At 40.2% G+C, this 19,423-nt stretch overlaps 2 protein-coding genes across 2 annotated transcripts in view; both read right to left on the bottom strand.

Moving 5' to 3' along the window:
• Positions 1-7,863: 7,863 nt before the first annotated feature.
• Positions 7,864-10,970, bottom strand: C8H10orf53 (chromosome 8 C10orf53 homolog). The gene is made up of 3 exons (XM_065842922.2): positions 10,877-10,970; positions 9,193-9,312; positions 7,864-8,209 (listed from the first exon to the last, which is right to left on the bottom strand). The coding sequence occupies exons 1-3, from the start codon at positions 10,968-10,970 to the stop codon at positions 8,145-8,147; spliced, it is 279 nt and encodes a 92-aa protein (XP_065698994.1). The 3' UTR covers positions 7,864-8,144.
• A 146-nt stretch (positions 10,971-11,116) lies between these two features.
• The window catches only part of CHAT (choline O-acetyltransferase), a 35,556-nt gene continuing 27,249 nt past the window's right edge, over positions 11,117-19,423 (bottom strand). The window contains exons 14-15 of the mRNA XM_065843711.2: positions 16,744-16,881; positions 11,117-15,040 (exon numbers count right to left, since the gene is read on the bottom strand). Of these exons, the coding sequence (XP_065699783.1) occupies positions 14,771-15,040; positions 16,744-16,881 (408 nt within the window). The 3' untranslated portion in view covers positions 11,117-14,770. The remainder of the gene's footprint in view (positions 15,041-16,743; positions 16,882-19,423) is intronic.

The following is a 19,423-nucleotide window of genomic DNA, read 5'->3' as shown; positions in this document are numbered from 1 at the left end:
ATTAAAGCCTGGGGTTTGGTCCCAGCTGGCTTATATTTATCTCCTCTGCATTGTTCCCTAAATATTTCAAACGCTTTACCCCTTTCTCCCAGGATGGAGGGCTGTGGCTGGGCCCCTGGCCCTTGCAGTGAGGCAGGGGGTCCCTGTGTGGGCCTGTGCAGGCCATTGTCTGCTGCTCCTGCTGTAGGAGTGATGAGTTATGGAGTCAAATGATGAAGGAGGCTCAGGAGGCTCAGGAGGCAAAAGGGGCTGCAGGTTCCAGCTGCTGGAGCTTTCTGCGGGCAGGTAAGAGATGCTGGAACTGGGTAGGGGTGCCTTGTCCTGCCCTCAGAGTGAGGGGAACACTGTCCTTTAATTACCGGAGCTTCTGAGGACTTCAGGGCCTGTTGAAAAACCCACAGTGTGGCCATGGATTTCTGGTACAAGCAACTGGCAAAAGCTCCACAGGATGTAAAATACTGCTGCTTGGAATGCAAGTACAGTGACATTTGTTTGGAAAAGGTGAGGAAGCCTTTGAGTGAAAGATGGTAAAGGAATGTATTTAAAAAAAAAAGGTCTTGGAACTTTCATGGGTACCTGCCATACAATCTGTCTGTGCTGGTGAGACATGGACCATGATAGCACACCACAAAAATCTTTGTGGATGAGGGTAATTTTGCATGTATCTTTTGGGCCTTATTCTTACATAGTAAAGGTTGCTGAGCAGTATAACTGCAATGTGAAATTTAAAATTGGAAAGGCATTCAAGATTTCTATTAACTCTGATCAAAAAGTTGTGGGTATTTTTTGTTCCCATTGATCACTTAGTAGTTCTGCGAAGTCCAATTGTGTAGTAACAGGAGTCTTGATTTGATGGACTCTGCTGATTAAAAAATTACTATTGAAAGTTTTTATTCATGTTTATGCAGAACAAGGACAGAGATTAAGTGGGTACATTTTCTTAATCGTCAGTGTAAGATATCAGGAAACAGCATGCAGACTGAAACAGAAATTCAACATACTAAAACGAAACAGATTAATATTGCCTCTTCTAAGTCTTTCTTTTTTTTAAACTGTTGAAACCACTTCTGATTTTAGATCCTTCTCAACTATTAGTTCACCTTGTGCTTTTCCTAATGCCATTATTTAAAATGTAGCCTATAATCCAAAAGGAATAAAAGAACAAAAGGAAAATTTATTCAGGAAAAAATATTTGAGAGATTTATTAGCTTTGATTGAAAATGTTTCACAGATTTCTTCAAAGTTTTCAATTATTAATAAGTGCACCAGGCGGTTCCTTTGTGATATTTAAGTGCTGCAGTCATTAATGGCAAATGGAGGTCTAATTTGTTTAGAGGGGAAAACAATTGTAGTCATCACTAAAGATGCTGTGTGAAACACTGAAATATTGTTTCTGTTGCCGAAATCTTTACTTCCTATTCAGTAGCCCATAAATTCACTGATACTTTCATAAAGGAGCACAGAGAAACTTTCTGGTCGTGCCATGCCCAGCCAGCTCTGCGTTCTCCTCCCCGCCGGGAGGCAGGGTGCGCTCAGACTGTCCCATGCAGAGAAGCTCCGCGTAAGAACGCAGCTCTCGGTTATTTTTCCTGGATGGACGTTGACCACTCTCAGTAAAATGTGTCTTAGTAATGGTTTAAGTGACCACATCTCAGTTGGCCTTGCAGTGGAAGAGCAGCTGTGGGCGCAGGGATGTTTGGGGCTCTCAGACTTCCCCCTGCACCTGTGATCCTACCCATGGTAGAGGAAAAAGTGCAGGTCAGTGTTAGAGGGTGCCTGAAAATGCACCCTGGTATTGTGGGGCTTGGCTGTGCCGTAGAGGAGACCTCAGTTTTTGAGTCTAGTGTCCCCCAAAATGACGTTACCCGGGCTGTGAGTCTGCAGTGACACCTTGGGTAGCCTTGCTGGGGTTTGCAGCACAGCTCCCGTATGTGTAGTAAGTTAACTCCACAGGAGAGGTTATGGGGTAGATGTGATCCATCACTGTGTGCTGGCCAGGACTTTACAAGGGTAAACTTAATGAGGAAAAAGCAAAAGACATCTGAAGATAGAGGATGGTTCCTCACATGAGAGGAAGGAGTATCCACTGCTGTGGAAAAAATAAAGAGGATAACATAAAATTGTCTAATACAAAACACGGTAAAATGATCATACATAATCTTCCATGACTTGAAATAAATGTTTAACAAACTGGTCCCAATAGGCTTGTTAAAGATGAAATATTTATTACTATATGTTAATTACAGGGTTTAAGCAGTACTCAAGTAATTTAAAGGGACTGGCTACATCTTGCTTTCAATGATTTTATGTGATTAAATCCTTCGTCATTGGTTGTTCTTTGTCCTAGAGCAGTTTGCACAAACATATCCTTAACTAAACAGCGTTTGCAATGCTTATTATGTTGTATAGGATGAATACTGGACAGTTTTCTTCATCAATTTCATGGCCCAAGCAAAGTCAAATTCCATCAGAATTCATGTTTTTGCATATGGACTGAAACACATTAGCTTTTCAAGTCTAGAAAAAAATCTTATTAATAAAGTAAGAAGTTATGTGTTACTCCTGGGATATTAGTTTCTGACACTAACAATCAGTTTGGAAGAAGGCTGTGTATACTATTTTTGGGATGCAATATATGAGAGAAATACATAAATATATGTGTATGTATATATATATATGAAGGATAGCCTGTAAGCAGATTAAGATATCAAAAGAACCATAAATATTTTGCACCTTTACATCTTAAATACTGTTTTGCACCAGGATATTTTGCACACAATTACTTTGAGAAAAAATTTTTATCAGAACTTCAAACTACTGTTGACAAAACTCTGTCATCTTAGAGCTGATGAAGAGCTGATGCTTTGTGTTTCTTTGGGACTCTTCATTGCAACAACCCGCTGCCTATTCAGAAGGAAAGATAAACAGAAATAAAGCAACGTAATCTCCAGTGATTCTAAATGGTTCCTAGTTACACTCTTAGATAATTAACTTCTCCTGTGATGTGCACATTTAATAGATACCTGGTCATATGTGACCATGTTTATTTAATATGCTCTGCAATATTTATACCACAATACAGCCTTCTCATTATAAACCAGACATTTTAAAATTTATTTACACACACACATTCTGAAGCTCTTGCTTAGACAAAACTCTATGGGCTTCAGGAAAATATATCTGAGTATGCACGTCAGTATATGACTGTACATAAATAGCTTCTGCAGGGACTGTCAGGAAAAAAAGTCTAATATTTTTCCTTCTCTTCAGCATCACTGTTCTGATATTTATGTGCATTAAAAAATTAAAATCACACTTCATGTAGTATGTCCCTATTTTTTTTTCTCAGACCTTTATATCACAGCCCTCAGGCCTGTCATTAGACTTATCAGTAAAATCGTATTTTTTCACAGTGAGCATAATACTGCACAGCTCATGAGCTCAATAGATTGATGCAGAACTTTGTGGTACCTGTCTCTGTAACAAGCCCAAAGAGAAGTAAAGCAGACATCTCTGTAGCATACTCTGTTCCCCAGAATTCATCCAAAGCCTATGACAAAACCACTAATTTGTGATGTTTCTGGCTATACTTGGTATGACCTTGGTGGATGGCTTCTATGTACATTTATATGTACAGGTGTACATAGGCAGATATTTATGTGTGTGAATAACGCTTATGTGTGGGTGTGGAACAGCCCTCTCTCTTTTCTTTTTTTTAACTGCCTTACAAAATTGACCAAAACTGAAAGTTGTAGCAAGTAAATGTCCACATTTCAAATTCATCTTAAATTAGTAATGCATCTTGTCTCTCACTTGAATGAGCCTCTGCTGAGTTATGAGTCTTGTAAATATGTACCTTGACAGAGCAGAAGAATCCTTCATGTATTCTCTTGGGCTCTTTTTCACTCATAACATGTGTGGCTGTTGATAGGGAATGTTCTCAATATTTTAAGCAAATTCTGTAAAATAACCAAAAAGTCCAGACAGTTTAAAGCAGCTGTTAAAAACAGAGGTGTCATTGTTCCCTCTTTTTTAAGCTGTAAACAAAAAAACATAATTAATGACAGAATTTACTGGAATAAAGAATTTCCCTGCAATAATTGTGGAGTGCTATAGAGCTAGTTGCACAGCACTTCTTATTGAGAACTGGAAAATGTTTTAGAGACCATAAGATCTCTGTGACTCAAAGCTGTTATCTCTGTTTCAGATGAAGGGGATAGAGAAATTATTTCCTACAGACCACAAAGCAAATCTGTCACAAAATTTCTCTAAAGATGTAAAAATGACGCATGGAAGTTCTGAGTGCAGCCATGTTTAATACCATGGTACTGGATGGCCCATGCACATAATGAACAGGAAGAAAATTTATTTACAGAACCATGGATATTTTTATTTTAAAAACACACCAACTATTAAAATAATTCAAGTAATGAAGTTTAAACTCTTTTCTGAGAAGTGTGCTGATACTAGCTGTGCATTGCTTTATTTTTCCAAGGACACGTTCAGAAGTGCACCCATGGGAAGCTGATGATTACCATCATATGGTCACTTTTAAAACAAGCAAAACATGTCTGAGTGTAAGTCTGATCTTGTCAACTCTATGTATGGAGTGATTTCCTTCCCATGCATTGCTTCCATCTCCACAAAAGAGCTTGTAGACCTTTCAGGTTTTTTTGGTCAGGTTGGCCACCACGAAAGCATACATCTCTCCTAGCAATAGCTGTGCCACTTTTGCTTTAGGCTTCTGCGAATATGCTACTTGAAAATTAAGTGGCTGCTGCCTTTAGTATGGGAATGTATGGGATAAACACCTATGGCTCCTGTATGGAGAAATGCCTTGGTGCAATGTATGGCTTGTGCAACCGCTGGCAGTGATGACTGAGAGCAAAATCCTCCTCTTTGCTGGGAGTGTACAGAGCACGTTGGTAACACGTTGAGTAACGGCAGCTTGCTCCTTCTGAAATGCGCTCCTCATATAAGGAAGAAGCTTCAACTCTTAATAGTGTTTGAAACAAAACATAAAAAAAGTACCTAAGTTAGGAGCTCAGAGATCCTACAAGTCTACAGTTAGTAGAGTTCTGAATGGCTCCTGTGGACATGACTCTCTCCGTAAGTTACAGAGGTAGCCCAGGGCAAGCCAGCTCCTAAACCAGCTCCTAAACTAAGTGCTTCAATAAAGTATGTGTGATTAAATGTGACAAACTTGGTCCTTGGAGGTGCGTTCTGCAAGGGCAAGGGGCTGGATGACACACAACCATAGTGCTGTGCAGCCCGTGCTTGCTGCAGTTGTCTTCATCCTTTTCTTAATGTATCAAGTGTTGTTAATTTGTTCCTTGATAGCTAATGATTTTTTTATTTTCCTTTCTCTTTTGAAGAAATTACTGGAAAATTTGACAGATTTTTCTTGAGCCATTTGCAAAACATAAGGAGACTTGCATGATAGAGCTTAATCATGTTGTAAGAGATTGTTACTCTAAAAGGCAAACTATTTTAGTTATATTGTGTTATTGTGCCATTAGTACTGTTTGACTGCCAGCTGTGCAGCAGCAGGGCTCCAATCAATGAGAGACTTTGTGTGTTTTCCATTGCAAATAGTGCCAAGGACAGGAGGGAGAGAGGCTCTTAGCAGTACAGTTTTTTTGGTGATTAAAAATACTTGAGATCCATTTCAGTGATCAGAAATGTGTCTTAATGAGACAATTAGTCCAACCGTAAAAGCTGCACAGCAATTTAGTTGGTGTTACTACTGGAATAATTTGCTGCCGCTGTTTTCTTCCTCCTGATTTGACTTTATCACAATAGTCTGGATGAAAGTCACTGTAGAGAGGACTTGGAGGCTAGGTTCAGTTTTCAAATGGCCATGATTATCTGTGCAGCACATAATCCCCATAAAAATGTCAGAGACTTTGAAGAAAAAAGTGGTTATTTCACATATAAAAGAATTAAATGCCTTTGTCCAAGTGGCTACTACAGTGCCTTCAAATATCCATCTGCCTGCTAGTGCCATGGCAACTAATCACAGGTGGTGTTTGGAGGACGGGTACCAAACTGAAAGGGCTACTTCAAATTTATTTGTCCCTTCTGTAACAAAAGCATAATAATGGGGCCTGAGATCTCTTTATATATTCTAGCCAGCTGTGTTCAAAATGTCTGATGGAGCTATTGTTATCTCACTGTCTTATTAAAAATCTTCTCTCATCCATCTCTGGTCTTTCCCAATTTGGTAATAACATCACTCTAAAGCAAAGTCAGAGCAGTTGTTCTCAACCCCTACTTGTCTTGAAGTTTGCTACTTCTCTTTCAGGCCTGAAGCCTTGTGTTCCTCAAAACTTGTTGTATTTATTTCAGCTAAACAAGTTTATCTATTAAGGCTTAATATCTTCTAACAAAACTGCTGTCATTCTGACTTGGAGTTATGTCAGAAATGTCCTCAAGGTGATGTTACAGAGAGCATTGAACACAGTAAAACTAAAACTTAAAAAACCCAAACCTACTCACACTGGTGCATTCATCTGCCTGGAGTGTTTCCATTGATGTTCATGGCATTCTGTGCTTGAGGACTGCGGAATTTAGTCTTCTATTTGGGGAAGTAAATTCTGCCCAGGATTAACATTATTTAAACTAACTTAGTCTAGTTAATTTCCATTTACCTAAGAAGCCAGTAAACAATTTACTGCCAGCGCAGAGCACCATTTCTTGGTGCTCCCCTGACAAGTGCAGCCGGGTGGGTTTTTGGAAGCTCCTGGAGGCTGGAGCTGTGCTGTGGTATAGCACAGCCTGCCCGGTACTCACGGGTCAGGATCACACTGCTGTCCATGGGAGCACGTGCTGCAGAACCGGCCTTTGTTATCTGCACCAAGCTTAATTGCATCAATTTTTCTCAACATGATTCAATCCAAATGTTTTAACTTTCTAATCTTGTTATGTCAGAGCTGTCAAAAGCAAAAATGTTTCAGTCTTCTAAAGGAACAATATAGTTTCTGCTTTGCTTGACCTTAGATATGAATATTTTTTTCTCACTAAAGAATATTGCTTTAATGCCTCTGTCATCTATAGGTCATTGGAAAGGGGACTGTGTGTGTGCATAGTGATAGAGTTGTTTTGACAGCCCTTCAGTGTTGGATCAGTATCACAATGAATGTGGTTTGGTTATTTGTAACTGTAGTTATCTCCCTGTAGGTTACAGCTGACAGGAGATACCAAGTGCTGGACTTGGTTTGGGTTTGTGCTTGGCAGCTTGTCTGTCCTGCAGGCACACTAGAAGATGCAGCTTTGCTGCCTGGTGCTCCTGAGCCTTGACAAATGCTGTTTACTTGTTCACACCGCTCTGTTAGGGTGTAAAGACTTGCTGCTTCTTTCTTTTATAACCAAATATGGGCCAAACTGAAAACTGATCAGGGTACCAGCATGCTGGCATATGATTATTTGCAAGCTGCTGAATTTACCTGTGTCAGAAGTACTTGTAAAATGAAGTTGAAGTTGGGAGTATATGTTTGCAAATCACGGAGGAAAAAAAAAAAAAAGCAGCTTCATACTCTAGTTACTGGGGGAAAAAAATAGAGAGGAAAAGGCAGCATTACTTTCGAGATACCTGAAATATCAGTTCTAACACACAGTTGGCTTTAATCCTGTCCTTACGGCTATGCCAACTTCTTTCTCTCTGTACCTTTGGGTTGTGCCTAATGATGCACAAGTGTTCTCTGGGATATTTGTGGCCAAGAGCAGAAGGCACATCTGTATGAATATGTATGGATTGATCAGCAGCTATAAAAGACTTTCATTCAAAGTCATCAGCTATTAATGACTTTGAAATTTGATGCAAGAAAATTTCTGAAGGTTGAAAGAATGCAAGATATCCAGGAGTTTCCTTATGCTTTTAATTACAATCAAATTATTAGAACTACATGCAAGCCACCTCTACACGAATTTGTAATATTCAGGGTGGTGACATACAACTGGTCCTGGAAAAGGCAGTACATTCTTATTTGGTTGACACATGGGTGTAACAAGTAAATTGTCTAGAGCTTCCTTAAGAGGCATAGAAGTGTAAAGAACCAACTGTATCCTGACATTTATAACACCTTTGTAATGTAAGCAAAGTGCCTGACAGGAAACAAAGGTAAAAGAGGATGTCTCCTTGTAAATCAGTAAGCATTTAACACTGCTTTTCTGGCTTCTTCACAAAGTGGATCCAGCTTGCCATCACCTCCTAAAGGAGAAAAACATGACTCAGAAAGTATATGCGAGTAAATTTATCCTTATTTTACATTTCTACCCCTTATCCTAGCACGTACGTTCCTTTGCATTCTGCCTCACAGTACTTGGGCACAGCTTGGCTCTACTCTGCTTAGCTGTATAACCTGAGACTGGGTCACCTTTGATCTGGAGTTGAAACAGAACGGAGAGTGAATGCAGCAGTGCAGGTGGTGCAGCAGACAGCAGAATGGCCACTACTTCACTGTCCAGCGTAGGTCTTGAGTTGGGCCAAAAGAGATGTATTCTGCTGGAAGAAATTTCCAACTGGAACTTCCCAGTTCCTGACCTGTCTGCCTTCCTTGCAGAAAGGTGAAACCAACCAAGTTGTGGTGCCGGCAATACCATTATCCTTGGTCGGTTTTCTGCTTTTGCTCCACAGCTTCCCTTCCCTGGCCCTAGAGAGGCTGTTGAACAGTGGGGAGGTGAGAAGCAGTGGCTTTCACCCTTTCTCTGGAAGCCCCTTGCACAGGAGATGAGGAAGCTCGAGCCCTGAACTCCTCATTTCACCTGTGGCAAAAAATTATTAAAAAAATGACTCTGCAAGGCACTGAAATGGGTATTGTCTTTGCTTTGCTGGTTGAGGAGGGGAAGCCAAAAAACCCAAAGAAACAAAGGCCTCTGCAAATAAATAATTTGCTATTTTGAAAGCAAAAGGATGTTGCAATATCTCTGGACTGAAACCTAGTGGGTTTTCTTGTGCTTGTGTGCTGGTGCACGTGGGAAGGCCCTGAACAGAGCTCTCCTGAGCATGGCCTAAACTCCCAAACTAACCCCTCTTCCTGACTGTGCCCTTAGAACTGCCTCAATACAGAGGAGTGCAGAGCTTTGAAGTGTTAATGTTGACAAAACCTGGGCTGTTTATGCCTTAGCAAGTGCTCATTTAAACATGTAAGTGCTTTCAGCAAGAGACTGCAATGAATAAAACTTTGTACTTGCCAAAATCCAGGTCATTGATGTTGCAGCGAAACACAGTCTCCCCGTTGACCACCAGCTCCACAGAGTTCCAGTCTGGTATCTCTTCCATAACGAGCTGATGTCCATCTGCCTGAAGGACAGCTGGAAAGGGCAAAGCAGTAGTGACCAGTTCTGTATTTGCTTGGTTTCCTTTGCACTCTGAGTATATCCAAGTTTTAGCACTTCCAAGGACAAGGAGCAAATAACAGCATTAATGTAGTTAAGTGCTGTACAGAACTCCCTACAAATCCTATCAGCTTTAATCTCTGGCTTCACTGTTATTACACTAATGGATCTCCTTTGAATGGAGCCTCCACCCTCTGTCATTTCTAGTTCTAGTGTTAAAAGGCAAGAAATTCATTATGTATTTGTATTTGCTATTAACTGGCTCAGCAGCTGTAGGAAACACCATGTATTTATTTGTAAGTACCATGGAATAAGGCTAAGTTCAAAATAAATCTCCAATAAATGTTAAGATGGTGCTATAGAACAGCTGGAACATAACGTGAACAACCTTGATAACCCAATTGTTCATTGATGCATAATTCATTTAGTTTCTGCTGAAAGAGTAATTCCACAGGACATTAAAGACCTGAGGTTTTTGTGAAGCTGAGAACGAAAACAGAAGGGACAAAATCCTCTCTTGATCCACATATTTGTTTAGATGAATTAGGTGTGGTTTGCTTTTATTATGGTACATTGTATAGTGTTGTTGTAAATTAATCAGAACTAGGCAAATAAAGAGTTTCTGTAGGTTGAGGCCTGGTCGCTCTCAGACCAAGTCAGGTACATTGCCATGATCCAGCAAACTCAGTCACAGAATTTGAATGAGTTGTCAGTAGCCTATATGTTGCGTTAACTCACGCTCTGAGTTTCCAGCATCAACTAAATACTGATTTGTCCGATGTTATCTTTCTTTGTTGTTGCATAGATGTGATCTAAAGGCTTTATAATCACAAAATTTGACTTATTTGAACACTTTAGTTCACATACATCTGCAGAGAGGCCATGTCAAGCCCTGCAGCAGTGCTGAGAGCAGCCCCCACTTGGCTCCCCACCTGTGTCAGGGAGGGCTCTGCTCCCAAAAACACCTCGGCTGCCCCAGGTCTGGGGGTTCCTGCTGTCTGCATTACCTTAACTGTTGGGAAATATAGGGGAGCAGTAAGCAGCAAAAGTTACTTTGTACTCCCAAGTACTTGATAGCTAAATTTGAGCTTAAATAATTTTCATCTTTGATTTATGAGTCCATTTCAGACTGAAAAATCTGTGTTTTAATGATGTTTGTGTAATTTGAAAATAAAAATATATACACACTGCAACACAAGCTTATTTTAGCAACCATCAAAGCTGGAAGTGTGTGTGCTGCCCGAGGCACATCCGAGGACCAGCCCTCCTTTGTCACCCGTACAACGCGAGTGCCAGCGACACCGAGACCGCTCCGCACGGCGGGACCGCAGAGAAACCGCCAGAGAACGACCCTGCGCGGCCGCGTCCTGCCCGACTGCCTCCGCCCGCTGCCCCTCCGGGAGCAGGCAGGGCGCGGCTCCGCCTGCAGGGCAGCCGGGCGGGGACGGGACCGCCGTCAGCCGCCTGCGCTGCGGGTCTCCCTGGCGGAGCGGTCTGGGGCTCCGGGGGTGCTACCGACCGCGCCAGCCCCCTCCCGCACCTCGCAGGCCCTGCAGGCGGGAGGCGCCGTTCCGCGGCAGCCCGCGGCTGCGGGCTGGCACGTGCCGCACGGTCACCAGCGCGGCCCGCGGCATGGCGCGCGCGCCGCGGCCGTTGGGAGCCGTTGGGAGCCGTTGGCGGTCCCGTCCGGCCTTCCCCCCCCCCGCCGCCCCTCGTGAGGGGCCGCGGCCACGGGGGGTGGGGCGAGGGAGCTTGCGGGACAGAAAAAGGAGACACGGTCTTTCCTCTGGCAGCTTTTATTTGCGGTGCGGAACTCCGTCCTTAGAGAAGCCAAAGTGATGGTACCAGCGTACACTTCAGGTCATATGTATTAATTTAGGCAGGTAAATATATTTCAATAGAGCACAAAACATCACGGAAACAAACTGTACTATAAATACACATTTACATTTGCCATAAATCTATACTATTTTATAAAAATAAAGTATCACTAAAATATTTTATGTATTTTGCAACTCATACACTGGAAGAAGTTTGGTGGTGTTACAACCTTGTCCTACTTAATTTCAGGGCGCACAGAGGCCTGGGCAGCACTTGGCAGTGAGGCCGGTTCTCGCACCCTTGAAACACCGCTGTTTTGAAGCCAAGTTTCTTTTGCTTTTATTCACTGTGAATATAGACATTCACAAAAACTGGTTTTTCAGTTTCTGCATCCCAGTACTGTGTGTATGTGGGTGTACACCGATGGAGAGAGCAAAACAATTACCTCCTTAAAATTCTCTTGCAGGGGCTTTGTATGTCTCAGGTCCCACCAAGAGGTCTCATTAAATCATTGCCACTTGTTACGTTAATGTAATTACACTTAGTCTGCTGATCAAGATTTTCTCCCTTTCTATAATGAACAATCTATTCCATAGTTTCCTAGTTGGAAACATTTTAAGAGCTTCTAATTTGATTTCCACAAGTGCATGTGCACAGATTGTGTATTTTTAAACTTCAGAAGAGAACTTCATTTGTATAATACAAATAATTTTAAATAACTACCTAAGAAAACTACCTGTTTTCTGAAATGCTTAATAGATGCAGCTGCAGCATGGGATCATACCACATAGGTGCAGGGGATTCTGTTAACTGAGAAGTACAGTCCCTTGTGAAGCTCCTGCTGGCAAATCAGTTTGTATTGCCCAGTGCTGTGGATTTTATCTCATCTGTAATTTAACCAGTGTCGTCCAATTTAAACACAGCTGAACTGACTCTGAAATTTCTTGAAGAAAGTCAGGTACTTTGCAGATGCTACTTTTAGCATGGGTCACGGCTAAGGCTAAGCATGTAAGCAAATGCCTTCCTCTGGAAGGACTGGGGTTTTTTTGAGTATTCAGGCCAGATCAGTGAATATCTAAGATACAAGTATGTAATGGCCAGCAAAATCAATAGCAAGTGTGGGTGGTCACTGGTTTCTTCCCTGAGTTAAAATATGGTGTCAGTATTTTCCAGTGTTAGAGAATCCAAAACACCTGTTGTGGCAGCTGTAGACACAAAAGGCATTCTTAATGATCAATTGGTATAAAATTTCAGGTGTGATTGTAATTTTTGCCTGAATTCTCAGTGATGGTGTACTGAGTACAGTGTCAGATCTACTGTTAAAATTCTAGCCAAAAAAGTAAGATGAAAACACAGGTAACATTTGCAAATAAATATCAGTATCTATGGAACTAGGAATAAAAAATAAAATTACATATTTCGTTAGAAGAAAATTAATAAATAATCAACTAGTCACAGCATTTTTAGATACTTAAAACATGGTTATAATATTAAACTTACAGTTCTATGAAAAAATCTTGAGACTGTAGTGCTACACTTATGTTAAAAATGCACAATGCCTTTGTGGTGACAAGAGAGAACAAAGCAAACTTACTGGGAATGTTTCAAAGTGATTTTCATAATCATTATAGGAAAAATTTAAAGTAATTTTGAACAGGATATTCATTAATTGAACATTTGGTTTGACTAACAGTTTTCTTTGTTGGTGGTAGTGGGTTTTTGTTTGGTTTGTTTTTTTAACATTTTCACTTTGGAGCAGATTTTGTGCCATAATATTCTTTATACAATCTAAAATGAGATTTAATCTTTGGTTTGAACCACAGCTCATGGAGTAGTGAAATCTACGTATTTATAAATGAACACATTAACTTTAAAAAAATGAGCCCAGCTCTCAAGCACTGTAGATCAACATAGCTGATTTGCTTCAACATACCTGACTTACTCCAATTGATTATCAGGCCCACTGTGCTCTCATATGTGGGGTTGTGGGGCCTTTATCCAGCAGACTGCTTAATTGCACGTGTGTAGCTCCAAAGTGGCAGTAGAATAAGTGTGGACGTATGTAACCTACTGAATCTGTATCTAGAATTCTTAGGTAGAAATGTATCCGTGCTTTAAGTTTATTGTAATGAACCTATTCTCATGCCTTTAGGCTTGAGAGTGGTTAAGCATGTGATTGTTCAGTCCACAAAGGAGCATCTCCACTTCTCCACAGGCAAGTAAGAAGTCCCTGGCCAGGCTTCTGAGTGTGCTCTGGATTGCCCAGCAAACGATCTGCACTGGAGTGAGGAAGTAAGCGTCCTTAGTGAGTGGTATTCTAACAATGATGACTGAAAACCTCTAAACAAGGCAACATATTTCAGCTTGAGAGAAGGTAACTGAAAATATTCCTTGGAAGAATTTGTAGGGAATGAAAGAAATGAGAAAACCTTCAGGATAACACTCAGAATATGGGAATGACCAGATACCTTATTACTTTCCTTGCTGAATTTATGGCAGAATATGATACTCTCCATCTACTATTAAAAAATATAAACTATAAATCCCTCCTAAGTGGGATGATGCAAAGCTGATAATGAGTACTAGTACTCTTAAATGGGTATTTATATCTCTAGCTTGGAGACTGTTACATTGCAAGTTTGCCTCTTCGTTCTAGTTATTTATTGCTCTTTGATATTGTGTGGTTGCATACACTCTCCTGCTAGTCACAGTAACTAAATTCATTCCTGTGCAAGCAAAAAAGGTCTTAAGTAGGACTGAATTGCACTTGTGCTTTGCCTCTCTGTCGGACTGGGTTTTGCTCACTGAGAGAAAGAAATAAGTCAATTTATTACGGACAAATTTCTCCCCATTCTCAGTGATGGATCTTTTCTCCAATAGGCTGCTTTCAGAATGGGACTGTGCTTGAGGCCAGTGCAAACCAGAATAAAGGCTAAATAATTTCTGCAGTTTTTTTGAATTGGAGGAACATGCAAACATTGCTGTGTTCTTCTTAAACTCTATTTGTGGAAATACACAGCAGTAACTCTTAAAAATAATCTGCTTTTCTCATGTTGGAAATAGTATGGTGTTATTAAATATTTTTCATGCAAATGTTCAAGATGTAATGGCATCAGACTATTATTTACAATGTTATACTCAACATTCCCAATGGGGAAGTTGTTGTGGTGGTGGTGGTGTTGTGGTCTTTTTCTTTTTGTTTTTCTTTTTTCTACATGCAAATCTTGCAGGAATAGATGTGATTATTTTGGAACTGCTTGCAGGGGATATTAATTAGTTGGTGTGCCTTAGTATTTAATTTACATCACATACAAATTTACTCAGTTTTTAGATGATAAAATGGTCTAAGTTGATTATGGGTAGAAATGGTAGTACAACACACACTTGTACTATTTCTTCCTTCATTTCAGCCAGTAAGACCAAACCTTTTTTGCTGACTCTCAGGCAAGAAGTGGTGAATTTAGTACTTACAAGGTTTTAGATGTTGGCAACAATGTAAAACAAATGACATTTTGGTTCTACACTAATATATTACCAGTACTATCTTGCCTTTGGACAACTATGTCATTGTTTCTTCATAAGGTGGATCCAGGAGAATAATTCCCACAGCCTCTCAGCATTTGTGGTCACCCTGCAGCTGTGTGGCTGCTTCTTGTTTAGCAAGTGGTTTTCCAATAGTAGAGCTGCATTTGCTACACAGATCTCTCATTTCTAGGAGACTTTCTTCCACAGCTTTTGCAAATGTGTCTGAGGAGGTTTCTTTACAGTCTTTAAAGCTTGAGATGCAGAATAATATATGCTCTGGCTGAGGGTTATAACATGCGCCATAACCATTGGGCACCACAGGCCCGTAGCAGCAGAACATTTCCATGGTAGTTGGAACCTGGTTGTAGAGAGAAGGTAAGAAATGATCTTGGACTAATCAGGGCACCTGAAATCAGCTGGTTAGGATTAAGGAAAAAGATAAACAAATTATACAAATGCTGGAAATGTGTAGATTATTGCTTTTGTCAGATGTCCTGTCTCCTGACCTGGAGCTGACTCTTGAAAGTTAAAAGCCAATCTCAGTATAGAATTTGGTTGCTTTGTTTGTTTGTCAGCATTTGAAAACTGGTATCATTTGAAGTGGATATAATGCATTTCTTTGCCCACTTTATAAAAGCCTTTAACAGCTTTAAGCTTTGTTTTTCATAGATAGGGAATTTTCAAAGCTGTATATAATTCTGACATGTAAAATTGTAATACACAAAACTTCTCTAAGGTTTCTAATTAATTAAGGTTATCTTAAGGTTATCTTAAACTTGTAATGTGAAGGCTGTAATCAATTGTAGGAAATAGTATGGTCCATTTCTAATAATCATTTATAATTGTGATGCTGTATAAAATCATATTTTAATGCATCCGGGTGCTATTTTTCTATTACACATGGTTTAATCATGGCATAACACAGGGGTGAAACACTTTCTACTGAAGAAAATGAAAGATGTGTTAGAAATCTATATGTTTTAGACTTTGTGTACATGTGCCTTCACAAATGACACTTGGCTTTTTAATGGTGTAGAACAAGCCATTAGTCCTGCTAATAGAGCCATAGAATTGTCAGATAAATTTGCTGTGCAACAGCCGAAGGCCATAAAGCTATTCAGAAGTACTCTTTGCTCATAGATAGTTTCTTGGAGAATTTATGTAGTAGTGTGCTGGCTACATACACTCATGTCTGAAAGCATACAAGCATTATGACAAGATCAAATTACTTATTAAAGTCTTGTGCTGTAGCATGATATTATAGGTCTCTTTTGTTGCATAGTTCCAATCTGTCCAGTTAGGTTAGTGTTTCAGTAAATGAATTCCTACATAGATTTCTCCTTTCATTAGAACTTCTACGATATGCAATTAAACATTTAATTTTTAGGTTGTATGCTATAAAGATGTTTCCTTATTCAGAACATTAAATGTAGGAAATGTTGACTCTTAGAGTATCTTAGTGTAGTTGCAAATGATGGTAAATCTGAAAATGTCTAAAATGTCTGTAAATCCAAGATGCGTGTGTGCAGAGGCTGCAGTCTTACACTGAATAACTGAAGGCTCTCCAAGATTTCAAACACAGCTATCTTTAAGAGAAAAATTTCCTCATGGCTCTTGGCTTTTGTTTCTCAGCGTGGGCAGCCTGTCTGGTTTGTGGCTGTGCTGTCACTGGAGCGAAGAATTCCCACTAGAGCTGTCACCTTAGGGAAGGAGGAGAAGAAAGGGAACAGGAAGATACGTAGTTTGGAAAACAAGGAAAGACTGAGCCCTCATACAAATTTGACTGAGTTTCTATGCATTTCCAGAATTTGCAGGAAGGGCTTTGGGATGTTGCAGTGGAAGTGGTAACTTCAGTCATTACTTATGGTGCTGATTTTGAAAAATGAATCAAAACTGGATCAAAAATCTGGAGAGTTTTGCAGACTTCTTGATGGTATCAACTTTGCTTTTTTGCCTTTTTGTTTGTTTGTTTTTATACATTGTTTTCACTGTGTGCTACAAGGTTGGGCAGAACACGAATTAACTTTCGCTTAGCAAGACCAGAGAACAGGAGAAGCTCACCTGGCTAGTTGACAGGATGAATCGATTGCTTGTCAAATACGTCTCATCTGTAAATATTTCTGGTAGTTCCTTGAAGCGTTCCCGTGCCACCTCTCTGAGCCCTAGCAGATGATTGTCTATTGCCATTCCAGTAATAGCCTGTGTTTGATATAAGATACCAGCATTTAATTGAGTATGGAGACTTTTTCTTGGCTATTACTGACTTGCTTTCTGATCAGAGTTAATGAACTTGGTTTGACCGATGTAATGCATATAGTGTTCAGATAGTACTCTGAGTATGTATTTTGCTGATGATCAGTAACTAGAAATTCGTATAGTGCTCTGAAGATGTGAAATTTAGGAAGGAGATGGTCTTGAGATGTATTATGCGCTGATGTTACCTGGTGTTCTGGGTGTTCATTGTGTCTCAGAGCTCAATATCATGGGCTGGGCATCCAAAACTGCTGAGGGGAGCACATGAGACACCAAAAATTTCTAACTGTGTTTTGGAACTTCCTATGTGTCACTTGGATTATATTTCAAGATAAGAGACCTAGAACAGTCTACTTGCCATCCCACTTGCCCGTGCCTCTGCTCATCATCATCCCCAGATGAGAACCAGCCATGCTGCCCCCAATGTCTCAATTTCCTCTCCTGTCTCATGGTTACAGGCAAGGTGATTGGCAGCAGGTGCAGGGGCTGAATGTTAGCAGCAGGAACATGCTGCTGGCCAACTCACAGGAACTACTGCCAAGCCTGCAGGAAGTCTTTCTGCCATGAGCTTGCTGTGCTTGTGTCTCTCTGCTCTATCCAGTGACCCAATGCTATAGATTTCAGGAATGTAGTAGCTTTAAGATCTTTGCCTTGCCAGCAAGTGTGATTGAAGATGGCTAACAGGACCGAAGTCATTAGTGGGAGATGGGCAGACAGGGTAGTTAGAGGGTTTTGTTTCTTTAGGAAACCAAATCAAAGTTTTGGCATCTGAAGAACAGCACTGAACTATTCCAGCCAGCCAGGAATTGCCTCAAATTAACATGTGCATTTAAAATCCTTCAGTCTAGGTTTTTTCTAGCTGGTGAGAGCATTGATTATGAGGACTGAGCTGTAGATCATTCCTGCTAACAGGCTGAAGTTGTGTAGCAAGGGAATGCTGAACAGGGGACATTGTACTACACTGAGAGCAGAACTGATATCCTTATGGCACAGGTCCCTTTATAATGAGGGAAACAAGCAATCTGAGAGATGGCAGAATTTTAAAAAGAACACAAGCTTAGTTTTCCTCTAAAAGGGAATTTTTTTTAAAGGCACAAATTTGCTTTTCCTATTAAGAGGAGAATAATTTTAATCACTAATAAGTGCCTGAAGCAGGGGGCTGGGAGAGCATAATCTTGTTTGGCTTATTAAGGAGTAGGCACCCATTGGTAAAGGGGCTACTTGTTCATCAGCCTAGACAGAGGATGGATGCTTGCAAAAAAGTAGTGTACATCAGCGCAGTGTTTATGTTGTTTTTTCCCATGGAGGGAACCTGACTTGATAATCAAAGGAAATATTTTGCTATCACACAAGATTTATAAGGCTGTTAGCAATGACATTTTTGCAACATAGATCAATGTCATGTCTGAAGAGAGGCCGAGACAGGCTAACGAAATAAACCGTGAGTCAATGCATAGGAAAAAACTGTGCTAAATTGAATTTTAGAGCTCCACATTTAAGATAGCAATGTTACTAGTAAGCCCTAACAAGGGGAAATAAAATCATTAAATTGCTTTTTGTTTTATGAAGTAGATTTTTCTGTTTTTCTTAGGAGCCATTACATTTCAGTCTGTTACACATGATTTAGTCAAATGATGTAAGTCTTGCCTAAAGTTTAAAGGCACAAGAATTCCATCCTGCTATTCTGAGAAAGAATGGGAAGTTTAGTGAGTAGAAATACCTGGTGACCTTTTTAAATTTAAAGAGAAATTAGTTTTCCAGTGGTGATTTCAATATTTTCCCATGAGCTATGCTAGAGGCTGAATTTTTAACCATTCCTGGAACTGAAATGACATGGAGGGGGGATTTTCTGGATATATTTTTTTTTTTTTAAGAGATGCACAGAAATTCCACTGATTGTGACCCAGTAGACCTACAGTAAGTTGTGTTCATTGTGAGACTACCCTGAGACAGTTCAGGTTCAGTTGCCCTGAAATAAGACTTGCCTCAGCTTTACAGATGACATGGAGTCTTGGCTTCTAAGATGCAGGTTCCCAGCAAGACACTTGAAACACAAAGCTGTTTTTCTTCCCTGCTTATTTGGTTTTGCAGTCTTAGGAACAAATCTGCCTCAAAGGAATGCTTCACCTCTCCAGTGCTCTGAGTATACCTCCGAACCCACTTCTGGAAGTGAATGATTTCTTGAATATTATGAGTATTTAAACAGTAATCAGCAATGTGTGTTTGTTAGGCAATGGTCTGAGGCAAAACCATAGGTAGGTAGCAAATTCACTTAACATAGCTGGTTATTAACATTTATTAATTTCATGAGTGGTTTGACTACGTTGCTTGTAGAGTAAGTCTGTGCTTTGTCTTGGCACAGTGGGATGTAGAGCATTACCCAGGCTGAATTGTCTCATTTTTAATAAATAGAAAATGAGCTGTATTTGATACTAAACTGATTTCTTCACTGGAGGGCATCTCTTCCTTTTATTCACACTACATTCAG

The sequence above is a fragment of the Patagioenas fasciata genome, chromosome 8 (genome assembly GCF_037038585.1).
Source record: "Patagioenas fasciata isolate bPatFas1 chromosome 8, bPatFas1.hap1, whole genome shotgun sequence".
NCBI classification, from domain to species: Eukaryota; Metazoa; Chordata; class Aves; order Columbiformes; family Columbidae; genus Patagioenas; species Patagioenas fasciata.
This window is presented reverse-complemented; position numbering and strand designations above follow the sequence as displayed.

Bases quoted from the DNA above. Each gene is read 5' to 3' on its own strand.
- C8H10orf53 (XM_065842922.2), bottom strand. From the start codon at position 10,970: ATGCCGCGGGCCGCGCTGGTGACCGTGCGGCACGTGCCAGCCCGCAGC. The intron at 9,313-10,876 runs GTGCGGGAGGGG...TGCCCTTTCCAG, and splicing joins CCGCCTGCAGGGCCTGCGAG to CTGTCCTTCAGGCAGATGGA. The intron at 8,210-9,192 runs GCAAGTACAAAG...TTTCTCCTTTAG, and splicing joins CATCAATGACCTGGATTTTG to GAGGTGATGGCAAGCTGGAT.